This window comes from Aplosporella prunicola (genome assembly GCF_010093885.1).
Source record: "Aplosporella prunicola CBS 121167 unplaced genomic scaffold K452scaffold_21, whole genome shotgun sequence".
Lineage (NCBI taxonomy): Eukaryota > Fungi > Ascomycota > Dothideomycetes > Botryosphaeriales > Aplosporellaceae > Aplosporella > Aplosporella prunicola.
The window spans coordinates 328,960-355,382 of record NW_022983549.1 but is presented as its reverse complement, the minus strand read 5'-3'; the positions used below and the strand labels follow the sequence as shown (position 1 = coordinate 355,382).

The 26,423-nt window shown below is 46.3% G+C and overlaps 11 protein-coding genes and 1 non-coding gene across 12 annotated transcripts; 4 read left to right on the top strand and 8 right to left on the bottom strand.

Annotated features, from left to right (window-relative positions):
* Positions 1 to 204: 204 nt before the first annotated feature.
* K452DRAFT_233300 (glycosyltransferase family 32 protein) lies at positions 205 to 1,402 on the bottom strand (the record flags this gene model as incomplete). The annotated part of the gene is made up of 2 exons (XM_033537295.1): positions 205 to 245; positions 307 to 1,402. The coding sequence occupies 2 exons, from the start codon at positions 1,400 to 1,402 to the stop codon at positions 205 to 207; spliced, it is 1,137 nt and encodes a 378-aa protein (XP_033394764.1).
* A 5,271-nt stretch (positions 1,403 to 6,673) lies between these two features.
* On the bottom strand, positions 6,674 to 8,530 carry K452DRAFT_255113 (uncharacterized protein). Its single transcript, XM_033538346.1, has 3 exons — positions 8,166 to 8,530; positions 7,223 to 8,108; positions 6,674 to 7,168 (listed from the first exon to the last, which is right to left on the bottom strand). The coding sequence occupies exons 1-3, from the start codon at positions 8,239 to 8,241 to the stop codon at positions 6,796 to 6,798; spliced, it is 1,335 nt and encodes a 444-aa protein (XP_033394763.1). The 5' UTR covers positions 8,242 to 8,530; the 3' UTR covers positions 6,674 to 6,795.
* Positions 8,482 to 8,552, top strand: K452DRAFT_t120. Its single transcript has one exon. It is a non-coding gene; the product is annotated as a tRNA-Gly (tRNA).
* Positions 8,553 to 8,859: 307 nt separating this feature from the next.
* K452DRAFT_320678 (uncharacterized protein) lies at positions 8,860 to 11,027 on the top strand. Its single transcript, XM_033544344.1, has 5 exons — positions 8,860 to 9,293; positions 9,354 to 9,445; positions 9,509 to 9,935; positions 9,995 to 10,433; positions 10,486 to 11,027. The coding sequence occupies exons 1-5, from the start codon at positions 9,093 to 9,095 to the stop codon at positions 10,875 to 10,877; spliced, it is 1,551 nt and encodes a 516-aa protein (XP_033394762.1). The 5' UTR covers positions 8,860 to 9,092; the 3' UTR covers positions 10,878 to 11,027.
* Positions 11,028 to 11,280: 253 nt separating this feature from the next.
* On the bottom strand, positions 11,281 to 12,558 carry K452DRAFT_360782 (uncharacterized protein; the record flags this gene model as incomplete). Its single annotated transcript, XM_033546371.1, has 1 exon — positions 11,281 to 12,558. Exon 1 carries the CDS (start codon positions 12,451 to 12,453, stop codon positions 11,281 to 11,283), a length of 1,173 nt encoding a protein of 390 aa, XP_033394761.1. The 5' UTR covers positions 12,454 to 12,558.
* An 839-nt stretch (positions 12,559 to 13,397) lies between these two features.
* On the bottom strand, positions 13,398 to 14,017 carry K452DRAFT_290152 (uncharacterized protein). The gene has a single exon (XM_033540952.1). The coding sequence runs from the start codon at positions 13,971 to 13,973 to the stop codon at positions 13,404 to 13,406; it is 570 nt and encodes a 189-aa protein (XP_033394760.1). The 5' UTR covers positions 13,974 to 14,017; the 3' UTR covers positions 13,398 to 13,403.
* On the bottom strand, positions 13,725 to 15,354 carry K452DRAFT_80108 (uncharacterized protein). The gene is made up of 2 exons (XM_033547165.1): positions 14,581 to 15,354; positions 13,725 to 14,173 (listed from the first exon to the last, which is right to left on the bottom strand). The coding sequence occupies exons 1-2, from the start codon at positions 15,265 to 15,267 to the stop codon at positions 14,060 to 14,062; spliced, it is 801 nt and encodes a 266-aa protein (XP_033394759.1). The 5' UTR covers positions 15,268 to 15,354; the 3' UTR covers positions 13,725 to 14,059.
* Positions 15,355 to 15,985: 631 nt separating this feature from the next.
* On the bottom strand, positions 15,986 to 17,225 carry K452DRAFT_290148 (uncharacterized protein). The gene is made up of 3 exons (XM_033540951.1): positions 16,429 to 17,225; positions 16,147 to 16,368; positions 15,986 to 16,097 (listed from the first exon to the last, which is right to left on the bottom strand). Exons 1-2 carry the CDS (start codon positions 16,820 to 16,822, stop codon positions 16,157 to 16,159), a joined length of 606 nt encoding a protein of 201 aa, XP_033394758.1. The 5' UTR covers positions 16,823 to 17,225; the 3' UTR covers positions 15,986 to 16,097; positions 16,147 to 16,156.
* A 518-nt stretch (positions 17,226 to 17,743) lies between these two features.
* Positions 17,744 to 19,150, bottom strand: K452DRAFT_300618 (uncharacterized protein; the record flags this gene model as incomplete). Its single annotated transcript, XM_033542351.1, has 1 exon — positions 17,744 to 19,150. The coding sequence occupies one exon, from the start codon at positions 19,148 to 19,150 to the stop codon at positions 17,744 to 17,746; it is 1,407 nt and encodes a 468-aa protein (XP_033394757.1).
* Positions 19,151 to 19,454: 304 nt separating this feature from the next.
* K452DRAFT_300617 (uncharacterized protein) lies at positions 19,455 to 19,946 on the bottom strand (the record flags this gene model as incomplete). The annotated part of the gene is made up of 1 exon (XM_033542350.1): positions 19,455 to 19,946. The coding sequence occupies one exon, from the start codon at positions 19,944 to 19,946 to the stop codon at positions 19,455 to 19,457; it is 492 nt and encodes a 163-aa protein (XP_033394756.1).
* Positions 19,947 to 20,404: 458 nt separating this feature from the next.
* On the top strand, positions 20,405 to 22,397 carry K452DRAFT_310994 (uncharacterized protein; the record flags this gene model as incomplete). The annotated part of the gene is made up of 2 exons (XM_033543380.1): positions 20,405 to 20,683; positions 20,739 to 22,397. 2 exons carry the CDS (start codon positions 20,405 to 20,407, stop codon positions 22,395 to 22,397), a joined length of 1,938 nt encoding a protein of 645 aa, XP_033394755.1.
* A 1,666-nt stretch (positions 22,398 to 24,063) lies between these two features.
* On the top strand, positions 24,064 to 25,890 carry K452DRAFT_310993 (uncharacterized protein; the record flags this gene model as incomplete). The annotated part of the gene is made up of 1 exon (XM_033543379.1): positions 24,064 to 25,890. One exon carries the CDS (start codon positions 24,064 to 24,066, stop codon positions 25,888 to 25,890), a length of 1,827 nt encoding a protein of 608 aa, XP_033394754.1.
* Between the last annotated feature and the right edge of the window lie 533 nt (positions 25,891 to 26,423).

The following is a 26,423-nucleotide window of genomic DNA, read 5'->3' as shown; positions in this document are numbered from 1 at the left end:
CCGCTTGATATTCCGGGAGTCATTTGTTTGCCTTTTTCGACAAACGCCTTTTTCTTTCTTTTTGCCGCTGTTGTGTTTTCCAGGACACAACAGCTCGCTTGCATGCAGTGACGAATGCCACTGCGGTGTGATCTTGGTGTCGACGCACCTAGCAAGGATGCGAATGCGAAGAAATTCGTGGCGGTCGTAAGCATATCAGAGAGATCATTCTCCAATATGACGCTCCGACTCAGGCTTCCAGGTCCCTTTAAGCAGCACACGCATTAGTAGACATTCCCCCCGTATGTTCAATCAATCGCAACTTACCTTCAAAATTATGCTTTACAAAAGCCATCGGATCATCATCATCGCCTGCTCCCATTTGACGCACGCCCGGGCTGAAGCTTGTTATGGGGAGCACAATTACGTCGCCGACCTTTTTGGCGGCTGCGATGCCAGTGAATTGTTCCCAGGTGATGTTGCCCTTGCTTGTGCTCATGTCGAAATACTCTGGGTCGTTGAAGAAATTAAAGACGGTGTCTGTCCATAGAGCCGGACCGGTGAACTCAACAATGCCATTCACATCTTTGATTAGGTGACCTTCGTTCTTCCGTCGCAATGTCTCTTCGGTGATGTTGGCAACAACCTCGCGCAACACTGGGTGACCGGGCTTCGCCTGGATGGTCCATTGGCAGAATTGGATTCGTCGTGAATACCAATCCGCCCAATCCTCCCTATCCGGATCTGCTTCTATCCCAACAACCAAGCCGTATGATGACCGCGGTACATCAGCGGGCACCCATTCAGTTGCCGGCTTGAGTGCCGCAGTGTCAATGTCCGAGTATATCCCACCTCTGGCCAGCAAGATAAGATATCTGAAGAAGTCCGCTTTCAATACGGGCAATGGGAGGGCATTATAAGCCTCAAGCACTTCAGGGACAGATGCGTATAGGTGGCGGATCAGGTGTACGGCAACAGAATCGGTGATGACTTCATGAACAAAGGTAGGATGCAAGATGGTCCAGCTGGCCTCGGGCTCACGAAAAATGTCGTCGAACTCCCCAGAAGCAGGGGTGTATTTCCAGGTTTGCCAAATATAGGCGGGGAATTTCGCCTGCGGGTCGTAGGGGAACTGATATTCAAGCTGCTCACGGAGGGGCTTGGCGTGAAGATCTTCCAGCGCGATTTGGGGCTTCTGTTTCTTGGGTGTCGGCAGCGTAGCAGGCTTCTCGGAGTCTAAGATGGCAGACTCTTTGGCCGGAACTTTGCTGTCCGATTCCTGCTCGGCAGTGGTTTCTTCGGACTGGACAGATTTCGGCGATTGAATGACCTGCGCTGGAGGCGACGTATGCGACGAGCGCAGTAGGAGGAAGAGGGTCAGTAGAGAAACGGCAACAATAAGTGCTCTCCGAAAGGTGAGCATGTTGAGCCACTACGGCCGGAGGAAGGCGAACAAGAACGAACGTGGGGATGGGGATGCAGAAAGGAAGAGAAATGGTGTCGAAGCTGAACAAGTGGAGGTCCAGCGCCGCGTGGGGGCAAGAGCGGAGATTGTATGCGTAAGACGTTGCAGGCCGGGGGGGCGCTGCGCAAGAGCGTGGGCGGAGGACGCGGGTGCGAACTGTGCGATGCCGATGCCGTGATGTGATGGCCCCGGCCCGGCAATCTCCTGCCAAGCCCACTAGCCTACCCGCCCGGGTTCAAAGTGCACCGTATAATAAATACCCGGCTACATCCAGTAACTAATATAAATTTAAATATAAATAATATAGTTTTAAACTAGAATAGAATAAAGCTAAATTAAAAATATCTAAAATAAAAAATAAAAAATTTAGTAAGTTTTATTTTATTTAATTTAATATATATAAATAAAAATCTACTAAATTATAATAGATAATAATTATATATATATATATAGTAATAGTATTTATAAATTTATTTTATACTTTATAAATAAATTAAAAAAAGACTTAAAGAAAAAAGTAAAGTTAAAAATAAAATAAAATCTATATATTATATTATTTTCTTATTTTTTTTAGCTTTACTTTAGACTAGATTTAATTTTTACTATATATATATATTTCTTTTTTTTTTAAAAAAAAAAGAAAAGATTAAAAACTAATAAATAGTATTAAATTAAATAAAAAAAGAACTTTATAAAAAATATACTAATAGAATTAAAGTTAATACTATATAAATAGCTACTTATAGCCTATATTAACTTTAAAAGTATAAACACTAAATTAAGAAATTATATATAATTAATTTCTATTTAAATTTAAATAATAGTATTATTACTAGTAAAAATACTTTAAAAAAAATTAGCTTTTTTTTAAGCTTTAAATAATTTTTATTTAGCTATTTTAAAATACTTAAGATTAAAAAGCGTTATATAATTAATTCTAAAAAAATAATTAAATAATTATTTAGAATATTATTAGTCTCTAAATTTCTAGAATAGTTATTATTATTATTTTTATAATTTACTAATATATATTTTTTATAATTTTAAATAGATTCTTTTTTATTTTTTATAATTTTAAATAGATTTTTTTTATTTTTTATAATTTTAAATAGATTCTTTTTTATTTTTTATAATTTTAAATAAATTCTTTTTAATTTTTTATAGTAAAAAAGAGAATTACTAATCTACTTAGTAGTATATTAAATAATACTAACATATTTTTTAAAAGTAAATTATATTTAAAAAAAAATTAGAAGAAAAAAAGAAAGAAAAAACTTTAATATAAAATTTTAGCTATTTACTAAAATCTTATATATTCTTAAGTATTTACTATAAATATAGTAATTTATTATAAAAAGAATAATAATATATCTTTAAAATGCTATTATTAGATATATTTATAAAATATAAATACTTCTTTAAAAAAAAATATATCCTCTTTTAAATATATGATATACTAAAAAGAAGAATATATTTTAGAAGAAAAAATAATATTTTTTAAAAGACTATAAACAATTTAAATTATTAGCTATTTACTAAAATTTATACTTTTTTTTTCTAATATTTTCTAAGATATATATACTATTTCTAATATAAATAAATCTTAAAATTCTCTCTAAGATAAATACTTATATTTAAGTTTTTCTATATATTTTAGAAAGTTTTTTTTAGAAATATATTTTACTTTTTTTAAAAAATATAGTTCTTTTAAGGAATATACTCTTAAAAAAAAAGTAAAATAAGTACTTTAAAAAAAATTAAAATATATTGCTAAATAAAAACGATATATATTCTTAAAAAGAAGTAAAGTATACTCTTATAAAAATTTAATTTTTTTTCTCTAAGATATATATTTTAATTTTTTTTTCTCTAAGATATATATTTTAATTTTTTATTTCTAAGATATATATATATATATATATATTTGAAAATAAATTACTATATATACTATAAAAAAAATTCTAAGATATATATATAGACTTTATAATTTCTCGCTAAATATATATTGGTTTTTTATAAAAGAAATATATATCTTAGAATTAAAATCTATAATTATATATATGTTTTAGATAATAATTCCTTTTCAAAAAAAAAGACATATTTCTTTTTTTTAAATATATATATATATTCTTCTTTTTCTAAAAATATCTTTTTTACCGTTTTTAAAATATATTTTACTTTTTTTTAAAAAAGATTTATTTATCTTTTTTCTAAGGTTAAATTTTTCTTTTCTAAAGAATATACGTTCTTTTTTTTTTCTTAAAATACATTCCTCTTTTTCTAAAAATTTATTTCGTCTTTATATATATATCTAGTATTATTTTTTTTTAAAAAAAAAAGTAGAATATATTTTTAAGAAAGAAGAATAGATTTCTAAAAGAAAGCGAAATATATTCTTAAAAGAAGAATCTATTTTAGCTATTTACTAAGATATATATATATTTTCGAGTATTTTTTAAGATACACATATTATTTCTAAGATAAATATATATATATATATATCTTAGAATCTTACATAATTTATATAGTAATTTATTATAAAAAAGGGCTATTTACTAAGAATTATAATCCTTTCGCATAATTTCTAAGATATATTTATCGAAAAAATTTCTCCAAGATATATATATGTTTATTATTTCTATATATTTCGATATATTATAATACATTATAAAAACGTATATCTCAGGAATAAAATTAAAAAAATCGGCTATTTACTAAGATGTATATTTTTATCGTATAGTTTCTAAGATATACGTAATATTTCTGAGATACACATATCGAAAAACTCCCTCTAAGATACATACTTTTTTATATATTTTGCTTACAAATAAATACAGTACAGTATATTACAAAAACATATGTATCTTAGAAAAAACCGAAAAATATGTATATCTCAGAAATTTGGCGAAAAAAGCGTATATCTTAGAATTATATTCAAGAAAATATGTCTATCTCAGAAATATATTCGAGAAATATATATATATCAGAAATTAGTTCGAAAAAACATTGCGTATCTCAGTAATATTTTTTTTAAAAAAATAAATTGCTACAAATAATAAATATTTTCTTAATAAACCGAATGTATTCTAAAAAAAAATTGAATATATTCTTAAAAAAAATATACATTCCTAAAAAAGCAAATATACTCTTAAAAATATCGAATATATTCTTAAAAAAGCAAATATACTCTTACAAAAGCGGAAATATATTCTTAAAAAAAATCGAAATATACTCTTAATAAATTCTAAAAAAATTTATCAAATATATTCTTTTTAAAAAAAAAGTCGAAATATACTCTTAATAAATTCTAAAACAAATTTGAAATTTATTTTTAAGAAACAACTAAATAGAACACGATATACATACTTTTATTTAGAATATATTCGTTTTTTTAAGAATTTTTTTTTTAGAAATATTCTCGATTTTCTATAAATACTTATTAGTTTTTTTTTAGTTATTTTAGAAGTTTATTCGCTTCTTAAGAATATTTTTTAAGAGTATATTTGATTTTTTAAAGAAAAAAATTTCTAAGAAAAATTTCTAAGATACACAATTCTTTAATGCATATTTCTGAGATATACATATTTTCGAATTTAATTTCTAAAATACACATGTTTTTCTTTAATATATTTCTAAGATACATATTTTTGGTGATAAAATACTATATATATAGCGCAAAACTCTGAGATATATGTATTTGTTTGTCTTAGAAATCCTATATATATCTCGGAAATTTTGCGAAAAAAATGTGTATCTTAGTAAATAGCCGTTAAAAAATATATATATCTTATTAATAAATTTTGAAAATATATATGTCTTAGAAATATTATATATATCTTCGAAATTTTATGAAAAAAATTATATATCTTAGAAATTATTTTTTTTAGGAATATCTTTATTTTTTTTATAAACATATTTCGCTTTTTTCTAAGAGTGTATTTCGCTTTTTTTTTTTTTTTAATAATATTTTTTTTAAGAAAGAATATATTTCGCTTTTTTTTTAGAGAATATAATTTGCTTTTTTAAAGAATATATTTTTTTTAAAAATAAATCTTCTCTTAAGAATTTATCTCGCTTTTTAAAAAATATATTTTTAAGAATATTATTTGAAGAATATATTCCTATTTTTTTTTTTAAGAATAAATTGTTTAGTAATAAATACTCTTTTAAAAAATATATTACTAGAAAAAATCATTTTTTAGAAAATCGAATTATATTCTTAAGGAAAAAGAATATACATATTTTTTTTAAAAAAATTTCTAAGATATATATAATTTCTAATTTTATTTTCAAGATACATATTTTTATAATATATTATAATATTTATATATACATATCTTAGAAATACTATATATATCTTAGAAATTAAACAAAAAAACTTATATATCTTAGTAAATAGCCGAAACATACTCTTAAAAAAAAAAGAAGAATATATTCTTAAAGAAAAACTAGATATATATTTTTTCTAATTTAATTTCAGGTTATATATACTATTTTTAAGATATATGTTTCTAGAGACTTTAATTTTATTTTTTATATTTTAGAAACAGTATATATATCCTAGAAAATATACGATAAAAATTATATATCTTAGTAAATAGCCTTAAAAAAATTCTTTTTTAAGAATATATATATAAATATATATTTATTTTTTTTAGAATAATTTTTTAAAGATAGTATATTCTCTTATTTTCTAAAAATATATTCTACCTTTTAAGAATATATTTCTATTTTATTTAAAGAGTATATTCTTTTTTTTTAGTATATTTTATATTATTTTAAGATTTTATTTTAACTTAAATATACTTAGCTTTGCTTTATTAAGAAAATATAATATATATATATATATATATATTAAAAGAGAATGTATTTTTAAATAAGAAGGTAAATATACTCCTAAATGACAAGAAGAATATATTTATAAAAAAATAAATAAAATATATTTTTAAAAGATAATCTTTAAGATATATATATTTAATTTCTAAGATATAGCTTTTTATGATATAATGTAACATATAATTTTTTTTTTAAAATATATATATATATATATATATATATCTTAGAGAGACTTTTTTGATATATTTATCTTAGAAAATACTCGAAATATATATATATATATATATTTTAGTAAATAGTCGTATAACCTCTAAGCATTAGCAGTTAATAAATAGCAAAGTATATAATATACTATTTACTCATAATTTATTATTACGAAGGTAAAGAGAGTATAGTCCTAGTTATAATTAAGGCCCTATTAACCTTACTTATATACTCTACCTACCCCATATAGCATTATACTCATACAATACATCAAGCGTTGGGATACACTCCTTTACCAATTGAGGCCTTCATTAAGCCTTCATGACCTTTCTCCTTTGGCTCCTGCGAAGGTCCTTCTCCCTTTCCTTCTCAAGATACTTTCTTTGCTCATCAGCGCTCAAATTCTTAAGCTTCCGCTCCCGCTCCAACTTCTTTGCCTTGTCCGCCTCGAGTTTCCTCTCCTCGGCCCTTCCCTCCTCATCAAGCTTTTTGATTTTACGAATCTCGTCATCACGAGTCTGTTTCACACGACGCATAGCTTCAGGGCGGAAGTGAGCAACATTGACCAGGTGGTCAGGCATCCTGAGGAAGTACTGGAACAGTGGCAGAGTGTTGGCGTAGTTGTCATTGGAAGGCAGAGTCAGCGAAAGTGTGACACGCTTCCTAGAAACCGTCTCATCGAGCCTGTGCATCATTAGCAACCAACATATAATAAAATTAAGGCGTCAGTATACTCACTTCTTCGGCTGATCCATTGGCTGGTCAGAGACGACAAGCGCCTCGAGCGCATCACCCGCCTGATCAACAGCTTTGAGAAGCTCAGGCGTCAAAAGGGCCTCGGAGATTTCGGCGCTCTCACTCATGATGGTGTACCAAATAGGCAGTTTCGGATGATCCTTGGTGGTGGTGAGAGACAAATCATATCTCTCATCCCTCAAGCGCTTCATCATATCCTTATGCACAATAGCCCAGACAAATCCATCGTAAGTAGAGTTTGGCGTCTTTGAAGCTCCGGGAACAAGTTCGATTTCTTTCCCGTCGAACGAGTATGCAGTTGCCTCGACACGCTCAGTGGAGGCAGGTACGCTCTCGAGAAAGAAGCTCATAGCGGCCTCACCGTAGCGGATCAGAGGATTGTACCGCTTAAGGAGCGAGATCTTGACGTCCAAAAATGCCACATTCTGACGGCCGGTCGCATAAGACTGGAACTCGTTCGCGGCCACCTCTTTCAGTAACGTCTCAGGGTCGACAAGCTCATTGGCATTCAACTTGGCCAGACCAGTCGATTGTACGTCTTCAACGCTGGCCAGTTTTGGTCCACCAAAGCCGACATGGGCAAATTCTTGCTGCAGAGCCGGTGTGTGGGCCTTAACCCAAGATGTAGCCTTGCGCCTGTTCGCCCGCTTGCCAAAGGCATGGAGAACGACGATCAAGATGATGAGGGGCAAGATGAAGGCCTCCTGGTAGAAGTCGGCTAGTGTAGTTCGTTCCCAGACGCGGTACCATTTGGTGTAGGGACGGGCAGCACCAGTTGGAATTGCTGCTTGAGGAACAGCACTGGATGCTGTTATGGGCGAAATAGAAGCAGGGCTGGGGTCCGGAGCTCCTGCAAAGTCGGCAAAGTCTGTTGCGCATTGGGTCAGAATCAATTGCGGTCGGTGAGAGCAGTTGTTGAGCGTACCTGCATCATCTGCAGCTGGCACTGGCGTCGAAGAAGATTTCGAGCCCAACAGATTGTTGAAGAAATTGCCTGCCATTGTCGCTGCGGCCAATTGACCAACACAACGAAATCAAAAGTGATGGATAGGACCTCTGATGGAGCTTGCGAGAGAGGTGAAGGTGGAGAGGGCGGCGCAGGCGGCGGCTCGGCAGTTGGTCTGACCACGACGACTCCAGAGTTCGCTTGTCTTCGATCCCTGGTTTACTTATTTTGAACTACAACTACGCTATTTTATTCTTTCTATATAGTCGATGTTGTTCAAATTAGTATTATCAATGCGCCGATAGTTCAGTGGTAGAATTCTTGCCTTCCAAGCAAGAGGCGTGGGTTCAATTCCCGCTCGGCGCAGTTAACTTCTTTATGGGGGCCTTTGATTTTTTTTGGCACGCATGTAGGCGGCAGCATGGATGACTTGTCCATTCTAAGAAGATGAACAACATGAAGATCTGTCATTCGGCTTTTGTATGTGCATGTTGCAACCTACTAACGAAGTGTTCGTTACTGGAAGTGAATAGCCTAATTGCTCGAGGTGTGCGCTTATCTAGCCCATGTGGTGCAATCTGTGGGTCTCGGCATGATAACAAGAAGCCGTGTCACCTTGATCTGTTGCAAGCCTTCATCAGCTACGTTTCCTGGGATATCTTTCCATTATCCACCTCACCGTGCCGCTTAAGCTGATGGATGTCTCTTGGGAGAGACAAATATCACTAGAGCTAGGGCTATATTCCAACATCGAATTCGGCTTGATACCTATCTGCCTGAAGAATACGTTCCAATATATTACTAGGGCTCATACAAGACGTTGGGCTCAAATTGTTTTCCGTTTGGTTACTACAAATTTTCTCTTCGGATATCTCCATCTGCTTGGAGCTTTGTTTCCCCGAAAAAATGATGGAGAAAGAAGGAGAACTGCCCGTAGCAACACAAAGCTTGGATGTAGCAGAAGGATTTCTGCAAGATGACACTGCTGCACGACCTCACGATATTGGAGCCGAGTTGTATTTGGAAGTGCAGCAGTACTCGCGGGAGGAGTTAGACGCTGAGAGGAAGAAAGTTCTGGGGAAGATTGACAGGGTCATATTGCCCATGGTATGAATATTCTTGTTTTGACTGTCAATACCGCGTACAAGCACTGACCCAAACGACTAGATATGTATCACATACACTCTGCAGTTCCTGGATAAACTGTCATTGAATTATGCCTCGGCGTATTCTCTCAAAGATGACCTTGGACTTGACGGGTAAGTGGTGGCTCTACTGGCATATGGCGCTTTTCAAAATTTTGGTTTCTGATTATTTTAAAGTCAGCGGTACTCATGGGCAGCAGCAATCTTTAACTTCGGGTACCTCTTTTGGGCTATCCCCGCAAATATTCTGATCCAGAGGTTTCCTGTTGCCAAACATACCGGTATTATGATTCTCTTCTGGGCAATCATCTTAGTATGTCATGTCGCGGCTAGGGGTTATGCTGGTATGCTAGTCTTGCGATTTGTCCTCGGGATGTTCGAAGCAGGCATCTCACCGAGCATCATGAACATAACCTCGATGTTTTATACACGAAGCGAACAGCCCTTCCGAATGTGCCTATTTTTGGCATTTAACGGCATGGCGACGATGGTTGGCGCCTTACTTGGGTATGGACTGGGCCATGCCATGGACAGCACCTTGAAAAGTTGGCAACTGATCTTTCTCGTTATTGGACTGATGAATTTTGTGTGGGCCTTTGTCTTTGTAAGTACATGCATATCTCTGATACTTTGGTCTCGGCCCATTCTAATTGCTTAGTATAGCTTTGGTTTATGCCCGACTCACCAAGTGAAGCTCGGTTCCTGAACCATAAGGAGAAGGTTGTTGCTGTTCATCGCATAGCTGAGAACATGATTGGTGTAAAAAACAAGCACTTCAAACCCCGACAGGCAATAGAGGTCATCTGGGATGTTAAAGTGTGGTGTTTGGTCCTTGTAGGACTGGCTTGTGGCATCATCAACGGTGGAGTGTCCAACTTTTCGTCTTCCTTGCTGAAAGGATTTGGATTTTCCGGAATCTACGCCACTTTACTCCAACTACCGACCGGAGCCATCGAGTTTGTTATAGTACCGCTTTGCGGACTTGCTGCTGGCTATTTCAAGGATGCACGATGTGTTATAATGGTCATCGCTTGCTTTCCTTCTCTTGGTGGGTTGCTTGGTATCCGGTTGACTAGTCTTGATCATCGTTGGTCGTTGGTAGGTAAGTTTGTCCAGTTGATGCGTCTGCTGCCATCTCAGCTAACAATCATTAGCCTGTACGTGGCTTCAATACCTGATAGGTGCCCCTGTGATACTTTCTTGGAACCTTATGACCTCGAATATAGGAGGCCATAGTAAGAGGTCACTCACCAACGGTTTATGGTTCCTGTTATACGCCGCAGGTAATGTAATTGGCGCACAAATATTCTTCGCACGCGAGGCTCCAAGATACACCTCCGCCATTCTTGGACTCTGCATTTGCTACGCTGGAATCGTAGTTGGCACAATAGTCATGAGGCAACATATGTGGTGGATGAACTACAGAAGAAACCGTAAGGTAGAAGCAGCCGAAAGAGCAGTTAATGGCGCACATGTTGAAGGGATGGCAGAAGGCTTCAATGACACGACAGATTTGCAGAACCTGCACTTCAGGTACTGTTTGTAAACAAAAAAGTCGGATGTGCATCGCATTATGGGCTCTTGGAAATCGAGGGTGCTGAGAGTACCCTAAACCAGACACTGCTAGTTAGTAATGAGATATTAGTTGGAGTGGTAGCAACTTAACTGGATATTGCTATTAAGCTGTTGGTCGACAAAATATACACATACCAGCTTTCCAGGTGTAAAGCTGTATAGATGATCCTCGAAGTGTAAGCTATAAAGGATTCCAAGCTAAAACCAGTCATGCCTGAAAAGGTTTGGGTACATTTAGGGATTTCGCAGTACCCATCGCGGATGCTCTAGTAACAATTTCTGTCAAGCCTGTACAGGTAGGGAAACTTAGAAGAACGTGAGATTGTAAAGAGTATTCTGATCTCGTGAAATCCGGTTTCATCAGCGATTTGCTTTCATTTTTGGGTATCTCCTCTGGAATTTTCTCTTTTAGAAAATTGCTCTCCAGCGGCTAAACCCACTCCGTGGCATCCACCCTCTTCATCGAAATGGACACCGAGTAACCGTTGCGCTACCCATTTGGCGGTTTGTGTGTGTAAGCTTGGAACCACGTTTTTCCCAGAATTGTCTTTGCCACCATCGACGGAACTATATCCACTGGAAAGTGCCTGGAAAATCACCAGTTGATCACGCATATATTCGTCCACACAGCCGCCATGATTGATTTCGGCGGCCAGTTCGGAGCTGACCTGGCGTATGAGCAGGGTTATAGCCCGAGGAAGAGAAACGACCTTCTTGTTGTAAAGCCAATCACGCGCTATTTTGTATCCTTTTGTGGAGGTTGCTACAAGGAGTAGATAAAGGTGGCTTGCTTTGCCACTGTCGGAAAGTTCAATTGACAGTGATTCTTTTGCAAGGGCTGGGAACCAGGTCTGGATGGCCTCGTGGATTTCTCTTTCTGCTTGGAAATAGCAAGAAGATGGCGCGAGAATTGTCGCTTTGATGCTCTCGATATCCCCACGGTCCCTGAATGTGAAAGCAGGTAGGCTCATTCCTAATGGGAGAGGGGTGATTTCGAAAATGACGCTACCCCTCTCTTGACTTGGTCCAGCCCAGCAACGATCTCCAAGTTGAACGGTGATCGGTGGTAAACCAATCCTCAACAGAGTAGGCAAGAGTACCTGTTGGATGTATTCGAGAGAGGGCGACAGAGATACATTGGTACCGCCTCTGATGCAGACCCGAAAAGGCTCTGTGCTTTTCGTATGTCCCAAGAAAACGATGAAAGGAAGAATCGCCTGGAAGACTAGTCCGATGCTGCCAGGGCTTCCGATATCCACTTCCTCTGCCATGTGTGCTTTGGCTCTACTATCTGGACCTGTGTCGGGAAAGAAGTCCAGGTTCCGACTGCCCTTCTCTGCTCCCAAGGTTTGAGCATAAGCAGCATTCTCGAACCAATGAACGGCTGCAAGATGTTGCAGTTTCAAGCCACTACCGCCCCGTCGTTTGCCTCTAATATCGGTGATGCGTATTGGCCTGGTCGTTAAGGCGGCAAGCCCGAGAGCCATGCGGAGAAGCTGTCCGCCTCCTTCAAGAGTGGTCCCGTCTAGAAGAACCAAGTGTTCCATTTTTGAGCGTTCTCGTAACAAAACAAGTCGCTGCAGGCTGAGACTGGGTTTTAAGGAATAATGGAAGTAAGAAAGGAAGATGTTAAGAAGTTGGTTGTATCCTGGGTTTTCTGACATTCGGATGACTCAACGGGGTGCACGATCCATGGCGTTTTCTCGACATACCATGCATGTTGCTATAATAACACACACTGTACATACACACATTTGATGCCGTGGTCGAAGTTGTCTTGATGTTCGGAAAAGTCTTGTGTTACTGATGCGAAGAGGCGAGGTTGTGTCAAACGGCTGAAGATGAAGCAATGTTGACCAGGGATAGCGCAGAATCTCGAAATGATAAACGCACTCAACAGGGGGGGGGTTGACGTCGTGGTAGCACAGATGCCTACCACGTATTGCTCGCGCAGGTAAAAGATTTGAAGATCTGAGGGGTTCCCGGTCGTCAAGATCAGGTACCAATCACGTGCCCGGTGATAAGATATGAGGTGATGTGACGACCGACCACGCCGACCTAGCACCTCACCTACTCTACCTCGCCGTCAGACATCAAAACTCGTCAGCCCGTACTGATAAGCAAAGAATTGGCCACTCTTCTCGCTTTCAATAACATGACAATATTCATTCTTAAAACTCGCATACAGAGTCTACCTACAATCTCCAACTCATTACATCATATGACTCCCGTATCTCTGCTCTATCCCTAACCCTTGATCGCAAACGTCCTACCACCCATATACTGGAATACAACACCACCCAGGAACCACCGTACAGGCTAGAGCTAACAACTGATGACAGTAACCAACACACGGCCGAAACAATTAGGAAATGTCCTCGATGATGGCCATATACAGCGAAGGTAAGAATAAGACGGGTGAAGCCTCCCATTCTACGTAAGGTTAGTCCAGCAGGGCAAAGGGAGATGTGGTGACTTGCATACCTGATGTGGCGATTTAGTTTCTTCCAACAATGAAAGAGCGAGTGTCCACGGCTTGTGTGGTCTCTCCAGTACCGCTCGTAACCCTGATCAGAGCAATCCTGATCCTATATCTTCCCTCCTGGCTTATCGAAAGATCAGGGAATGACGCATAGCCGACAACTTCGTCACTTTCCACCTCTGGCGGATGAATCGAGTCGAATAAACGCGGACCAGTCAAGATGCCGGGGCCCACAGGTACGTCGGACCCCTCTGATCCACGCGCAACGAGTGTTGCGACCGCCAACAACCGACCTGCTTCTCCAAGGTCGCCATCTTGAGGGTTTGAGGAGCTACGCAGTTTGATCGTAACCGAGGTCCGCAACGGCTGTCCGAGGCGCACGTTTGTGGGTGGGTGAGTGATGATGTCCATAGTGTAACCGGAGTTGTCTTCTCCGTCGACACGGCTCCGGATCCGAGTATTCAAGATGCGCATTCCGGCCGGTGTGCCATGCTCGCCTTCGAGTATAATTCTCCTTGATATCTGTTCTACCGGCCGGGTTCCGATATTCTCGTTAGTTGAAGTTCGGCGTGCAACATAAGCCATCGTCCCGTCGGTGTTGGATGTATCGTGTCCCGTGGAGGAGTGTTCAGCAATGCGGCTGGAACGTCTCAAGTGGCCACCGGCCGTATTTAAGGACGAAGTGCCCTGGCGGGATGACGATCTAGCCGCAACTCTCGAGGCACTGTTGTCGTTGGTATTTCTTCTTCGCCCTCTACCTCTGGGCATCTGACTGCAAAGCACGCCTGGAAAAAATTTAGCAATCTGAATGGGCAGGCGACAAATGACGACTGCATGTTGCTGTCTGAAGGGAAATGATTGGGGGGGGGCTCGGCGCAAAAGAAAAAGATGGGTTCCCAAAGAGAATTGTCGGGCAGCTTCCGATGCAGAGGCATCTCAGCCGCGAAGCGTCCCAGCGGAGCAATGCCACCGAAGGATGGTTCCGCGCCCAAAAGTCAGCCACGGCGGAAGACGGGCTTGGAAGGGAAAGAAAAAGACGGACTGCCTTAATCTCAGGTCGCGTATCGGATGACATGGCGGCGCGGGATCGCAGTTGGAACGTGAGCCTTGCAGCGGCGACCACGAGCGCTGCGTCAACGGCGGGGCCAGCTTGAAACGGCGACCCGTGCAAGCGAGATTGTCAAGAGCTCACCTTTGTTCTTCGGGCTGTGCGACGGGCGTCGCAAATGACGTCTCTCTTCACAAGGACGTGGCACGTTGCACGGCCAGATTGGCGATGGCTGGCGATCGGTTCCTTTTGCTCGGAGCGCCGGGGTATGCCTGTGGAGCGGGATCGTGGGGAGCTTTCAGCCGGGGCAAAGAAAAATGCAAAGGCCCAGGCTAGCATGGGCTCGGGAATCGGAACCGGCCGCGCGGGCTGAGAAGAGATGGGGAGATAGATTGCGGGCCCAGGACGCGCAGTCGCCGGCCGTCTTATACCTCTTCGTCGTCGCCGCCCTTGCGCAACTAGATGGCACTGTTCTGCTCTCTGGTAGATGTGATTCACGCTTTGCGGCAGCGCCCAGAGAGCCCACGAGGCGGCGTGGCGTGGGCGTGCAACGCTCGATTCGTCCCTCTGCCGTGGGAGCGGGTCAAACCCAGGGCGATCTTGCAGCGGCATGCGAGATGGTGGTTCGGAAGCCCAGGCGCGCGGGATCACACAGCGCCCACGCAATGCCCGTCGCGCTGGAAACGGAGCCATGCACCTCTCCGCTTCCGGCGCGCGCAATCTGTTCCTGGCATCCCCGTCACATCTCACCATCAGCTCAATTGAAACTGTTTCATCCCAGGCACCGCTGCCATGGGCTGCCCTGCTCCGTGGCAACAAAACAACCTCCATCAGGCCGCGCCTCGTCAGCCCCACTGCCCGCGCCGTCTTACGAACCGCCGCCGCCGCCGTGCCGCTATTGATGACCAAGGGTGACGGGTCCGCGGGACCGCCTACCGATGCAGCACCGGCCGCCGGGTTCCCAGAACTCGATTCCGCATCCTGCAGCCTAGGCCCGATATGCCACTCACTTATTGTTGAACAGGTATAGCCTTACACGCGATCTGTAATACCATCCTAAGCTCTGTAGAATAAGCAACTCTCGCCAGCCAGCCCGACGCCTCATTGAGCGGCTCCCTTGCACTCCAGCTTGCCACTGCCCAAAAGCATCCTTCCAAGCCGGTTGCGACGCACCACCACAACCAGGAAAAAACCCCCCCTCAACCTTCGCCTTCCCGCGCTCCCCCGTGCATCTAGTGCAAAGCGGACCTAAATATAGGCGGAATCCTTTTCTTTTTGCTTCCATGTTCAGCGCCTGCCTGTCCGGGAGACCCCGCGGACCCCAGTCCTGGTCTCTCCGCGCAGGGCCTCTCCCCAAAACCCGGTCATGACCGCAAAGCAATGGCGCCTACATTGGTCCAGTACAGCCCTGAAATCTAGATTCCGGACTCAACTTGGTACCACAGATGATCGTAAGCCTATCCTGGTCCCCGGGGCGGTTCCGAGGCACCGAGCAAAAAGGAACAACACGTTGCTTTGACTCTCAATGGATCTCAGAAAGTTCCGGTCGTGCCAAGTCTGCCGATCGCTTGCTTTTTAGGATGAGGTGGCAGCTTGTACCCAAATTTGCGTGTGCGAATCCCAGCGATAGAGATAGAACCTCAATAGCTGGCAGCCTTCAGGTCAGCGAAGCCTCCACCATCCTGTTTGGGCTGATACTAACCTAGGGAGTATGCGTGGTTCACCCAGAGTATTGTTGCTCAATATGAGAGTCTCCCCCTTCTGCTTCCTCCACCACAGTAAAAAGATCTCCGTCTGGTGCTCTCCAGGAATGTCTGTACTTTCTCCTCTTCCTCTTTCCTCCACCAACGAGTTCCTGTGCCCGTCCTTTGGTTGGTTCTCTCAACGAGGGCCTCGGTTCTCGCACCACGGTGTGATATGGTAGTGGCTCTTGTATGCCTGTCCTTTCCCTTGCGGCTTCTGCGTCTCCGCTGACGTAGCCCTCGTCGACAGTGGCGTCTGTGCCTTGGGGCACATCACCTGTGGTCTTTGTCCCAACGAAGGCATGGCCTGTTTCCGCATTCCTCTTGACTGGGCATTTCGCCACATGTTTTGCCCACCTCCGGGCCAATTTCTTCCTCAGTTTCTCCTTCATGGAACCGGGCTCAGATAATACAATTCCAGCGCTGAACGACAAAGTGTCCAAGGGGTTGTCTTCGTCAGTCAACGGGCTAAGAAAATGGGCAAAGGGATCCTCGTCAATATCCAGCAGTGGATCAGGCGTGGCTGCTGCAGGCCGCTTCGAGTTTGGATTGAGGTGGAAATGAATCGGTGCTACAGAGAGAAGATGACGGGCTGTAAGCGGTGGCCAAGATTGTGTCCGACGATGATGACCCCGCAACGGCATGTTCCCTAGTGTAGGCCCTTGTGTCCTGTGTTGCATACAAGGGACACGGGGTGTACAGATGGGTAATGGTGTTGAGGTGGTGGCCTGTGGTAGGGACTGGGGGGTCTTTCCTCTGCCGTATAAGGGAAAGCCGCGCTCAGCCTTGCCGGGCTGACTGGGGAAAACGACCGAGGAAAACGAGAGCAGCAGCACGAGCAAAAGTGTACACGAGGAGCAAACAGAGGACTGCTGCAAGTTAAGTACACGCGCGAAGGACCCACCAGGACACACAGTTCGACGCGCACACGCGACGCCCCACCAGGCGTATATATCATGGAGCTAAGTTGCCGGAGTACCTGTGATCTTCGCATGCGGTCCAGTCAGAGCCGCATGATACAATATACTAAGACTCAGCCTGGTGGGGATGATTCATCATGTGAGCCTTGTGTAGCGCAGCCTAGGCGCAGGACTAGCAAGCGACAACGGAGGCTCATCTGCCTGGAAGAGAGCAGATGGTGGAAGAAAGGTTTGATTTGCAATAACTAGGGGCGCTTGCGGCGGTGTGAGCAGACGCTAGGCGCGCATGACCCGGCAGCGGCCGTCAGATGGCGTCCGTTTGGCGAGTCAGGCCGACTGGTATGCCAGGGCCATCGGCAGATCTGCTGGCGATCTTGGTGCTGCGGGAGCCGATCGCTTCGGCGCGAGGCCAGAGCCCGATGACGGTCGGTGTGAGACACTAGGTACTTGCCGCGCTGCCCGGTGCCTACTAACTACTTTGATTTCATTAACTCGTCTTCAGTTTGTCCAAGTACGCCCCCGTCCCAAATCCTTAACCGTGGTGCCATGTCCCGCTGTGCCGCCACAATACACAAAAAAAACTCCCAAATAAAACTCCATCCGTCCTTCAAGGCTGATGATTTCATTACACTTACAACGCCTGCCTCAGTAGTCATTGTCAGAGTCGCTCAGGCTGTCCCTCCTTCCCCTCGCACGGCTCCTTCTGTACCCATCCATCACATCGCGGCCTCTGCGCGGCCTGTTCATTCCCACCTGGCTGATGCTTTCCTCGGGCACAACCGTCGGCGCACTCAGTCCGGGGATGTGGCATGGGTAGGCCTTGGTTCCAGTGTCGCTAGACAGGTCACTGTGAGAGTTGGGCCTGGACCTGCTCTGGTGACGGCTGTGGGAGTGAGACGAGCGGTGGTGCTTGCGGGGGCTGGATTGACGAGAGCGGCCGGGGGAGTCGCGGTTCGAGTGACGCGGCGAGTCACGGTTCGAATGCCGGGGCGAGTCACGGGTCGAATGACGCGGCGACTCATACGAGCGGGCAGCAGGCGGAGGGCGAGGCAGGTTCGTGGAAGCGTGGGGGCGGTATGAGGAGTAGTAAGAGTCCTGGTTCGAAGGATTGGTGTAGGCGTCCGAGTATATTTCGGTGGCCGTGTAGCCGCCGGTATAGCTCGTGGCAGTCTCGGTCCGGTCATCGCCTTGGGTGAAGGAGTAGGCATTGCTGGGAGCAGAACGGCGGGGAGGCGTCTGAACCCTCTCAGGCTCTGCCTTGACGGGGGAACGAGACCGTTCTTTCCTGCCCTTGTCCTTCTTCTTCTCCTTCGCCAGAGCCTTTTCCCGCTTCTTCTCTTTGGCAGCCTCTTCCTTTTCTCTTTTGGCGGCCTCCTTGGCGGCATGCTTGCGTTCCTTCTCACGCTGCTCAGCCTCCTTCTTGGCCTTCTTCTTATTGTTAGGGCTTTCCGCTACAAGTGGCCGCTCAGAGATCTCAGAAGGTTCAGTGTTGGAGTAATCGAAGTAGGCGCCATCGCTTGCGCGATTGATACCTCCCACGCGAGCGGCCTTCTCGTGGCGGTACTCTGCAAGCTCAGGATCGTTTCCCTTGCGGCGCTTGTGGCGTCTGCCTCCTCCGCCGCGGATGCCTTCGCCAGCACGTACTTGGTCTTTCTCGTCGACCGAGGAAGTCGTGTCGCTGTAGCCGACGGATGTCGGAGCGCCGTAAGTGCCTCCATGAACGACGCTTCCGCCGCCGAGCTTGGTACTCTTCGTAGCATTACTGAGGGTTCGGCCATCAGGACCCTTGCGTCTCAGGACGGTGCTCTTGTAGTCATCCCAGTCATCTTTTCCGCGCCATCTGAAGCCACCGTTCTTGGCCCAGAAGAAGAACCAGATGGAGCCCAAGACCATGCCAGCGCCGATGAGGGCGAAGAGCGCGAGAAAGCCTTTGTTGTTGAATTCCGAAGCGGGTTTAGCACCCGAGCCGAACTGGGGCGCCGAGCTAGTCGAGCGACGGTGTAGCTCGGCGAACGAACCCAGCGTGGGGGCGGTGCGTGGAAGCGGCGCCATGACCGAGTCGTCGCAATGGCCGCTCAGTGCACGGTGTCAAATGGGGGGGTTTGTGGCAAGATGGACGATGAGTTGTAGACGTGTGCAGAAGGGTGTGTGTGCGGTGTCTGTGTGGTTTGTAGTTATGGCGCTTAGAAGTGGAGAGAGAGACAGGCAGTGGTGCCTGTCGGGGTGGCTGGGGATGGCTGGGGAAGGTGACGTGCGTGCAAACACCCGCCCGTCGCCCGTGCAACGCTGGACCCTGTTGATGCACACTTCACTTGTCGCAAGAAACAGATTCGCGCATGGGTTTTTTGCTATTAAACTACACGGCCAACTTCCTGATAACCCCTTCTGCCAGCTGGTCCAGCGTGTCGACCAGCTCGATGTCAAACTTGTGGCACACCATCTGCACGTTTCCCCGGCGGTAGAAGCCCGGCGGACAGCACACGACCATCTTCTTGCTTGCAGCGTAGAGACCGAGTTCCAGGAGACTGATGGGCGCCTTGGTGTCCGGATGGAAGAACATGGCAATGATGTCGGCTGTATCCTGGCAGTCGAGCTCCCATTGTACTTGCTCGCGAAACTTTTCGTTGGCCATGTCTTGGACCCAGTCGCCGCCCCAGTCCTCCCGGCGCGGGTTGAGGACGGTAATGGGCAGATGGGACAGCTTATTGGTGAGGGCGGCCTGCCAGTCGACAGCCTTTCCCATTTCAATGCTGCCTGCCAGGAAAACTGCCTTGCCGACGATGGCGGGTGGGTGAGGGGCCTTGATGATGCGGCAGGTCGATGATTGGGTGGTGGTGGTCGAAGCCATGATGTGTGTGTGTGTGTGAGAGAGAGAGAGAGAGAGAGAGAGAGAGAGAGTGTGTGTGTGTGTGTGTGTGAGAGGACAGAGAAGAAGATGGTTGGTTGGTTGGTAGGTCGCGATAGCTATTGTTGTTCTGCAAGCAGGTGCCCAAGATGGTTTTATTGCTTATTGTTAGGCACAAACACAGCAGATACAATAAGGCAGAAAACGCCTCGTTTGCACTGCCCATGTTGGTGTTGGCTAGGCTCGGCGTGACTCAGTCGGCGCAGCCCCTCCCGTCGCGCCGCCTAAAAAATTCCTGAGATGATGACTACTTCGCGACCCCACCACTGTTGATGCTGCCGGTCCAACGCTTACTTTTGCGCTGCCCCAGGCAATCCTTCCCCCTCACTCGCCCGCTCCTTTGTCGCACGCGCACTCGCCCACTCCCGCGCGCCACAACTCAGCCCCTCCGAACATTCGCCATGGCTTCCATCGACGAGTTGGCCGCCACTCTCAAGGGCTTCGGCCTCACCGATGTCCCTGCGGCGCCCAACACGTACCCAAAGCACAACCCTCTGGACATCTACCGCTCCCACATCACCGAGCTGCTTGCTCAGGCCAGCGGTGTCGACGCTAAAATCATCTACCCTGTCCTCCAATGGACCCAGACGTTGGACAAGGGCGACCTGACCCTGCCTGTGCCCGCCTTGCGCATCAAGGGCAAGAAGCCGGATGAGCTGGCCAAGGAGATTGGCGAGAAGGTGCTTGACTATGTTCTTGGTACTAAGTCTAAGATTTCTAATAAGCCATTGACAGTTCCCCGGCTCTCCTCTCGTCGAGAAGCCCACCGTCTCTGGTACCTACATCTCGTTTTTCTTCAAGCCGCAGCCTCTCCTCAACATTATCCTTCCCTCCATTCTCAAGAACAAGTCTTCTTTCGGCAAGAACCCCGCCTTTGGTCAGAAAGATGCCTCTGATCCTTCCAAGGGCCGTAAGCGCCTTGTCATCGATTTCTCTTCGCCCAACATCGCCAAACCCTTTGGCTACGCACACTTGAGAAGCACCATCATTGGTGGTTTCATCAGCAAACTCTACGAGGGTGCCGGCTGGGACGTCGTTCGTCTGAACTACCTTGGTGACTGGGGCAGACAGTATGGTATTCTGGCTGTCGGTTACAAGAAGTACGGAGATGATGCAAAGCTGAAGCAAGAACCCATCAAGCATCTTGTTGAGGTTTACCAGCAGATGACCAAGATTCAAAAGGAAGAGGATGAGCAGATTAAGACCAAGCAAGAGGCGATCCAGACGCTCAAGAAAGAGGGAAAGGAGGAAGAAGCTTCGAAGCAACAAGCGCAGCTTGATGAGGAAATTGCCAAGAGCGTCAGCCAGCAGGCTCGTGACTACTTCAAGCGCATGGAGGACGGCGACAAGGAAGCCATGGAGTTCTGGAAGTGGTGCCGTGACTGCAGTATCGAGGCTCTGGAGAAGTCCTACGCTAGGCTGAACGTCCACTACGACGTCTACTCTGGAGAGTCGCAGGTGAAGAACGAGAGTATGGAAGCCGCGGCAAAACAGCTGGCGGATTCTGGTGTCTCTGGAGATTCCGATGGTGCCGTCATTGTCGATCTCACCAAGCATTCCAAGAAACTGGGCAAGGCGCTCGTCAAGAAGAAGGACGGCACATCCCTTTACCTTACCCGTGATATCGGCGCCTGCGTCGAGCGTTTCGACACGTACAACTTCGACAAGCAGATCTACGTCGTCGCTACGCAGCAAGACCTGCACTTCGCGCAACTCTTCAAAATACTTGAGCTCATGGGCCGCAAAGACCTGTCTGATCGCTGCCAGCACATCAACTTCGGCATGGTCAACAAAATGTCGACTCGGCTGGGTACTGCCAAGGCACTTGACGAGGTGCTCAACATCGTTGGCGAGAAGATGCACGAGGTGATGAAGACCAACCAGGCCAAATATGAGCAGGTCGAGAATCCCGAGCAGACGGCGGACACTCTGGGCATCGCTGCCGTCATGGTTCAGGACATGAAGGGCAAGCGCATCAACAACTACGACTTTGATTTGGCTCGTATGACGTCTTTCGAGGGTGACACCGGTCCGTACCTCGAGTACGCACACGCTCGTCTTTGCAGCATTGCTCGCAAGGCGGGCATTTCCGATGCAGATGTTGCCGATGCGGACTTCTCTCTTCTCACGGAGAAGCATGCTGTGGATCTCGTCAGGTTGTTGGCGCAGTGGCCCGACACCTTCGTTGACACCATGAGAAAGCATGAGCCCGCGACGGTGCTCACTTACCTGTTCAAGATGACGCACGCTGTCAGCAGCAGCTACGACCACCTGCAGGTTGTCGGCAGCGAGGAGCCCGTTAAGAAGGCCAGAATGGCGCTGTACATCTCTGCCAGGCAAGTGCTGCGCAACGGTATGGAGCTTTTGGGCCTCACTCCCGTGGAGAGGATGTAAAAGACACGCGAATTTTTTCATTGAGTCTTGTGATGAGCCGTGGACGAGGAGGGCCCCTGAGATGCATGATTGAGGTGCATGCGTGGGTGGACGCGTCCGACCCGTCCAGCTGTGGATGGATAAAAATATCTCAGGAATGATTACTAGCATTTTAGGATACGACAAATCGGAGAAGAGTACCCCAGCAAGAGAAGAAAACCTGTTCCATGCCTGGATATGAAAACTTCGTCGGCCCCCTTTTCTCAACCCAATCTTTGGAAGCAAAGTCCAAGGGTGTTAAAGATCTCATATGACTTGCCTAAAACCAAGCTGTTTTACAGGGATGCTTTTTTATCGTTATGCACAAAGGGGATTTCTTACTCCGCCTAGGCGGCATGACACTCCGCGGCCAATACACATCTATGTCCTGAGGAAACATGCGGGCCATAACCACGGAGCGACGAGTTCCGTCTCAACCCACAACAACAGCCATCCTCCCCAAAGCTCAAGCTACCTGTGCATCGACGAATCCACGAATGACCATACAGAAATGCACGATGATGCGTTCCTCGACAATTTGCCGGATCGAAAGCTGGTAAAGTGTTTTGCATGCTACTGTTTCTGTCCGGACCATTGTCGTAGGCACCGTCGGGCCTTTCATTCGCACGAAGAGCCACGACTCGGCGATAAAGGCCATGGCATGGAGGGCATCTGTCGGGGAAAAGAGCATGTGATGAGTTATGCGGATAGTAACACGGAGGAGTGTCTTCCGCTAATCCGGTCTTCACTTTCTTTGGTTGGGCACAAGAACACAGCGCGCGCGGCGAAGGGGTTTGTTTGTTTTTCTCACGACCAAGATCGTGCATTCGTCGATCGTCGGCGCATCAATGGGTTTAACTTTGACGCAGAGTCTCACAGCATACAGAACCCAACACGACGTCAGCACGACCGCAGCTGACAGTGGTATGCGCGCGCGCTGCCTAACGGCGTTATTGGGCAATGCAAGCAGCTCACGTGCAGCTCATTCGCCCGGCGCGGAGGTAAGTCTTCGTGGTTCGAGTAATAAACCAGATAGGCCGCTCACCGAACAGGCGTGATCTGTGATCCAACGGACACCTATGGGATTACTGTACTACCGCGTAGGCGGACGGGTGCAGGCCGGCACCGGGCATGCCTCTGTGACGAGCGCTGGTAAGCCGACGTTGACGGTGAAACATCTCTTCAATTGGAGCACGCCCAACAACAGCTCACTGTCTCAGGTGGCGCTCTGCTGTTCGCCAGGATGCGGAAGAGGTGTGTACATTTTACTCGACGGAAGAGGCCGGCGGAAGCGGGCCGTCGCTACACGGGGCTCAGCGAGCCAACCACTTGGCCGAGCAAATTTTTCCCCCGGCATTGATGATTGCTCAGTCGGAAGGGTAGCTGAGCGGGTTGGCGAGTGGTCAGGGACCTGGGAGTCATCAGTGAGCCGCAAGGACGGGTGGGTTTTTTAGGCGTCAGCCCTGTGAGTGGCGAGGATTGGTGGTTGGGCTGACCGGTCGGGCAGTGGGTGAAACGCGATCGCGGTGAACTCATCAGGCCGCAACGCCCGCGCGCGCTTTTCCCCAGACTTGCGCCCCGCCCTGTCCATCCTCTCCACCTCGACCATGCTCCCGCCCGCACGCCCCAACTGCCTCCTCTGAAAGTCATGTCTGCCTACCACCAGCCCACGGTGCAGTCCGACACTGAGTCTGACGACCCGCCCAAGTCCAATGTCGCCGTTAAGCGCTCCTCGCACTCGTCAGACCTGGACCAGCCTCAGCCCGACCTGGCCAGCGACTCTGGGTATTCGAGCCGCACCGCTGCCACCAAGAGCACCGGCACTGATTCCGTCTCAAGCCCGACTGAAAGCCTGCCCGCCCCCAAGAAACGCTCCACGCCCGCCGCCTTGCAGGAGAAGGAGAAGAGAAAGGACCAGCAAAGATCGCACAGCAGGAGGCCGCGCCAAGACAGCATAGTCGAGGAATGCGCCCCTTCTCAACTGCGACTCGATACCTCTGGTTGCCACAACCCCAACCATCCTACCTTCTCCTCTGCTCTGCCCTCCCCGCAGTATCCTTCTTCGCCTATCTTTTCGCAGCTTGGCGCCCATTCGGACACTTCTCGCCCACGCATCTACCCTGCCGGCGCGAGACCGGCCAGCTACCACGGCGCCGGCTCCGCTTTATCCGACCCTTCCTTCTACTATAGCCCTGTCAGCGGGCATGGCGGACCACCGCCGGCCATGTTCAACCACCCCGCGGTAATGCAACTTACAACATACGGGGGGCAGAACCCCCACCAGGCAAACGGCTACGGCCTTCGCGGGCCAGTCTCGCCCTATGGCCCCGTCATACACCAGGACCAACATTCTTTTGTTGGCGGTCAAGCACCCAAGCAGAACCTGCCGGACCCACGATATGGCCCCACCATCACACCGGCACCGTTGTATGACGAAAATCCCCACGAGTGGGACAGTGAGGAAAACAGAAGACGCATGCCTCCTCCTGCTCTTCCTCCTATTGGTCGTCCAGCTGAAAAGCGCCCCAGCTTTCGGGGAAAATCTCAGACTACCGCCAGCATCCTTACTAGGAGTAGGCTGAATGAGCAGTATTCTGATAGCGAACATGGGGACGATGAACCATTCCCACAAGGTGGTGTGGCCCGCGGCACATCCAAGCGACGCTCATCTGTCATCGCTCACGAGCGCCCGCAGCGCTACCTTCCTGCCTTGAAGGACAGGAAGGAGGTTGTCGTCGAGAGTTCGCGGCTAGGCCGCCGTGCCACACTCAAGGACCATAAGGAAATAAGGCGGAACCCATATAACGCCATCGTACCGTCCCGTGCTGACCAAGGAGCTGGTAGAAGAAGGAGCACAGACATTACGTCTCCAATGCATGATCTGAAGCTCAATGAACAGAGAAAAGAGCGAGATGAGAAGAAGGTCCGTCGTGTCGAGCAGTACCAGCAGAGCGTCAGTGGCCCTCGCTCCAATCCCATTGATGACCTCGTTACGAAGAGGAGCCATGCTCCAAACGAGGCAGACCGAAGCCGAACGAGCAGCGATGATCGCCGCAGTCGCTTGAGCGACTCGCAGCGAACAACGACGACTCGAAAAACCAATGGTGACATGAAAATCCATGTGGATGCGGACAATTCCATTGCTCTGGAGTTTGGCGACAGCATGACCGACAGAATCATCAAGCTTCGATCTGGTGATGATGGCAACCAGACGATTATCATCGAAGATTCAAACCGGCAAAAGGAGAGAAAGTACCTGACAGAAGGAAGCCGCGTTACAACCTCAACCGCCACTGGCACCACTCGCCCTAGAAGGGACACGGACGCCGGTAGATCTCGCGTCAGTAACAGCACTCGCAACGGTGAACGGAGCCGCGACTTCTTCAGCCGCGAACGCGAACGCGACCTCAACCGTGACCACCGGGACTTTAACAATCGCGGCAGGGAACAGCGTGCAAAGCCGGAATGGAACTAATTAAAAACTCCCTCCAGGCTCTTCGGGTGCCAGGGAATTTCGGCTTTGGGTCTGTTGGCTTTCGGGTTAATGCTGGCTATTCGATATCCCCCTTGCGTTTTGTTTTTTTATTCCATTCACCAAAAGGGGCTTGTTTCTTTGTTCTGGTGGGCTGCATTTTTGGACTTAAATTTCCCATTTCTCCTTGTCGAGATGCGGAGCCTCGAAGGCAGTTGGAGGAAAAAAACAAGGGTAACGGGCAGGGCAGAAGGAGGAGGAGGACTTTCTGCTTTCTTTTCTTCTCCGGGGTTTCCTTTTTAAAAAACGCTCTTGAGATGATGCTTGACGAAGACACGATAACGACGTTTACGACCAAGATTGTAGGATTGTACGGTACGAAGGATGCCGGGAATGCGCCTGTGATGAAGTGTGATGCGAGGGCCTAGATTAAGCTAGCGCCCAGCTGCTTGGGACGCGGCACAGCAAGGAATGTATGTAGTCGACATGCCCGCCCGAGGAAGCTACTTTCTTTTCTACTACTATTCTACTATCAC

Coding starts and splice junctions, on each gene's coding strand:
- K452DRAFT_255113 (XM_033538346.1), bottom strand. CDS start 8,241: ATGGCAGGCAATTTCTTCAACAATCTGTTGGGCTCGAAATCTTCTTCG. Junction 8,109..8,165: donor GCCAGCTGCAGATGATGCAG/GTACGCTCAACA, acceptor AATGCGCAACAG/ACTTTGCCGACTTTGCAGGA. Junction 7,169..7,222: donor CCAATGGATCAGCCGAAGAA/GTGAGTATACTG, acceptor AATGATGCACAG/GCTCGATGAGACGGTTTCTA.
- K452DRAFT_320678 (XM_033544344.1), top strand. CDS start 9,093: ATGATGGAGAAAGAAGGAGAACTGCCCGTAGCAACACAAAGCTTGGAT. Junction 9,446..9,508: donor GATGACCTTGGACTTGACGG/GTAAGTGGTGGC, acceptor ATTATTTTAAAG/TCAGCGGTACTCATGGGCAG. Junction 9,936..9,994: donor TTGTGTGGGCCTTTGTCTTT/GTAAGTACATGC, acceptor TGCTTAGTATAG/CTTTGGTTTATGCCCGACTC.
- K452DRAFT_290152 (XM_033540952.1), bottom strand. CDS start 13,973: ATGGCTTATGTTGCACGCCGAACTTCAACTAACGAGAATATCGGAACC.
- K452DRAFT_80108 (XM_033547165.1), bottom strand. CDS start 15,267: ATGGAGGTTGTTTTGTTGCCACGGAGCAGGGCAGCCCATGGCAGCGGT. Junction 14,174..14,580: donor GCACAGCCCGAAGAACAAAG/GTGAGCTCTTGA, acceptor AATTTTTTCCAG/GCGTGCTTTGCAGTCAGATG.
- K452DRAFT_290148 (XM_033540951.1), bottom strand. CDS start 16,822: ATGCCGTTGCGGGGTCATCATCGTCGGACACAATCTTGGCCACCGCTT. Junction 16,369..16,428: donor GCCCCAAGGCACAGACGCCA/CTGTCGACGAGG, acceptor GGACAGGCATAC/AAGAGCCACTACCATATCAC.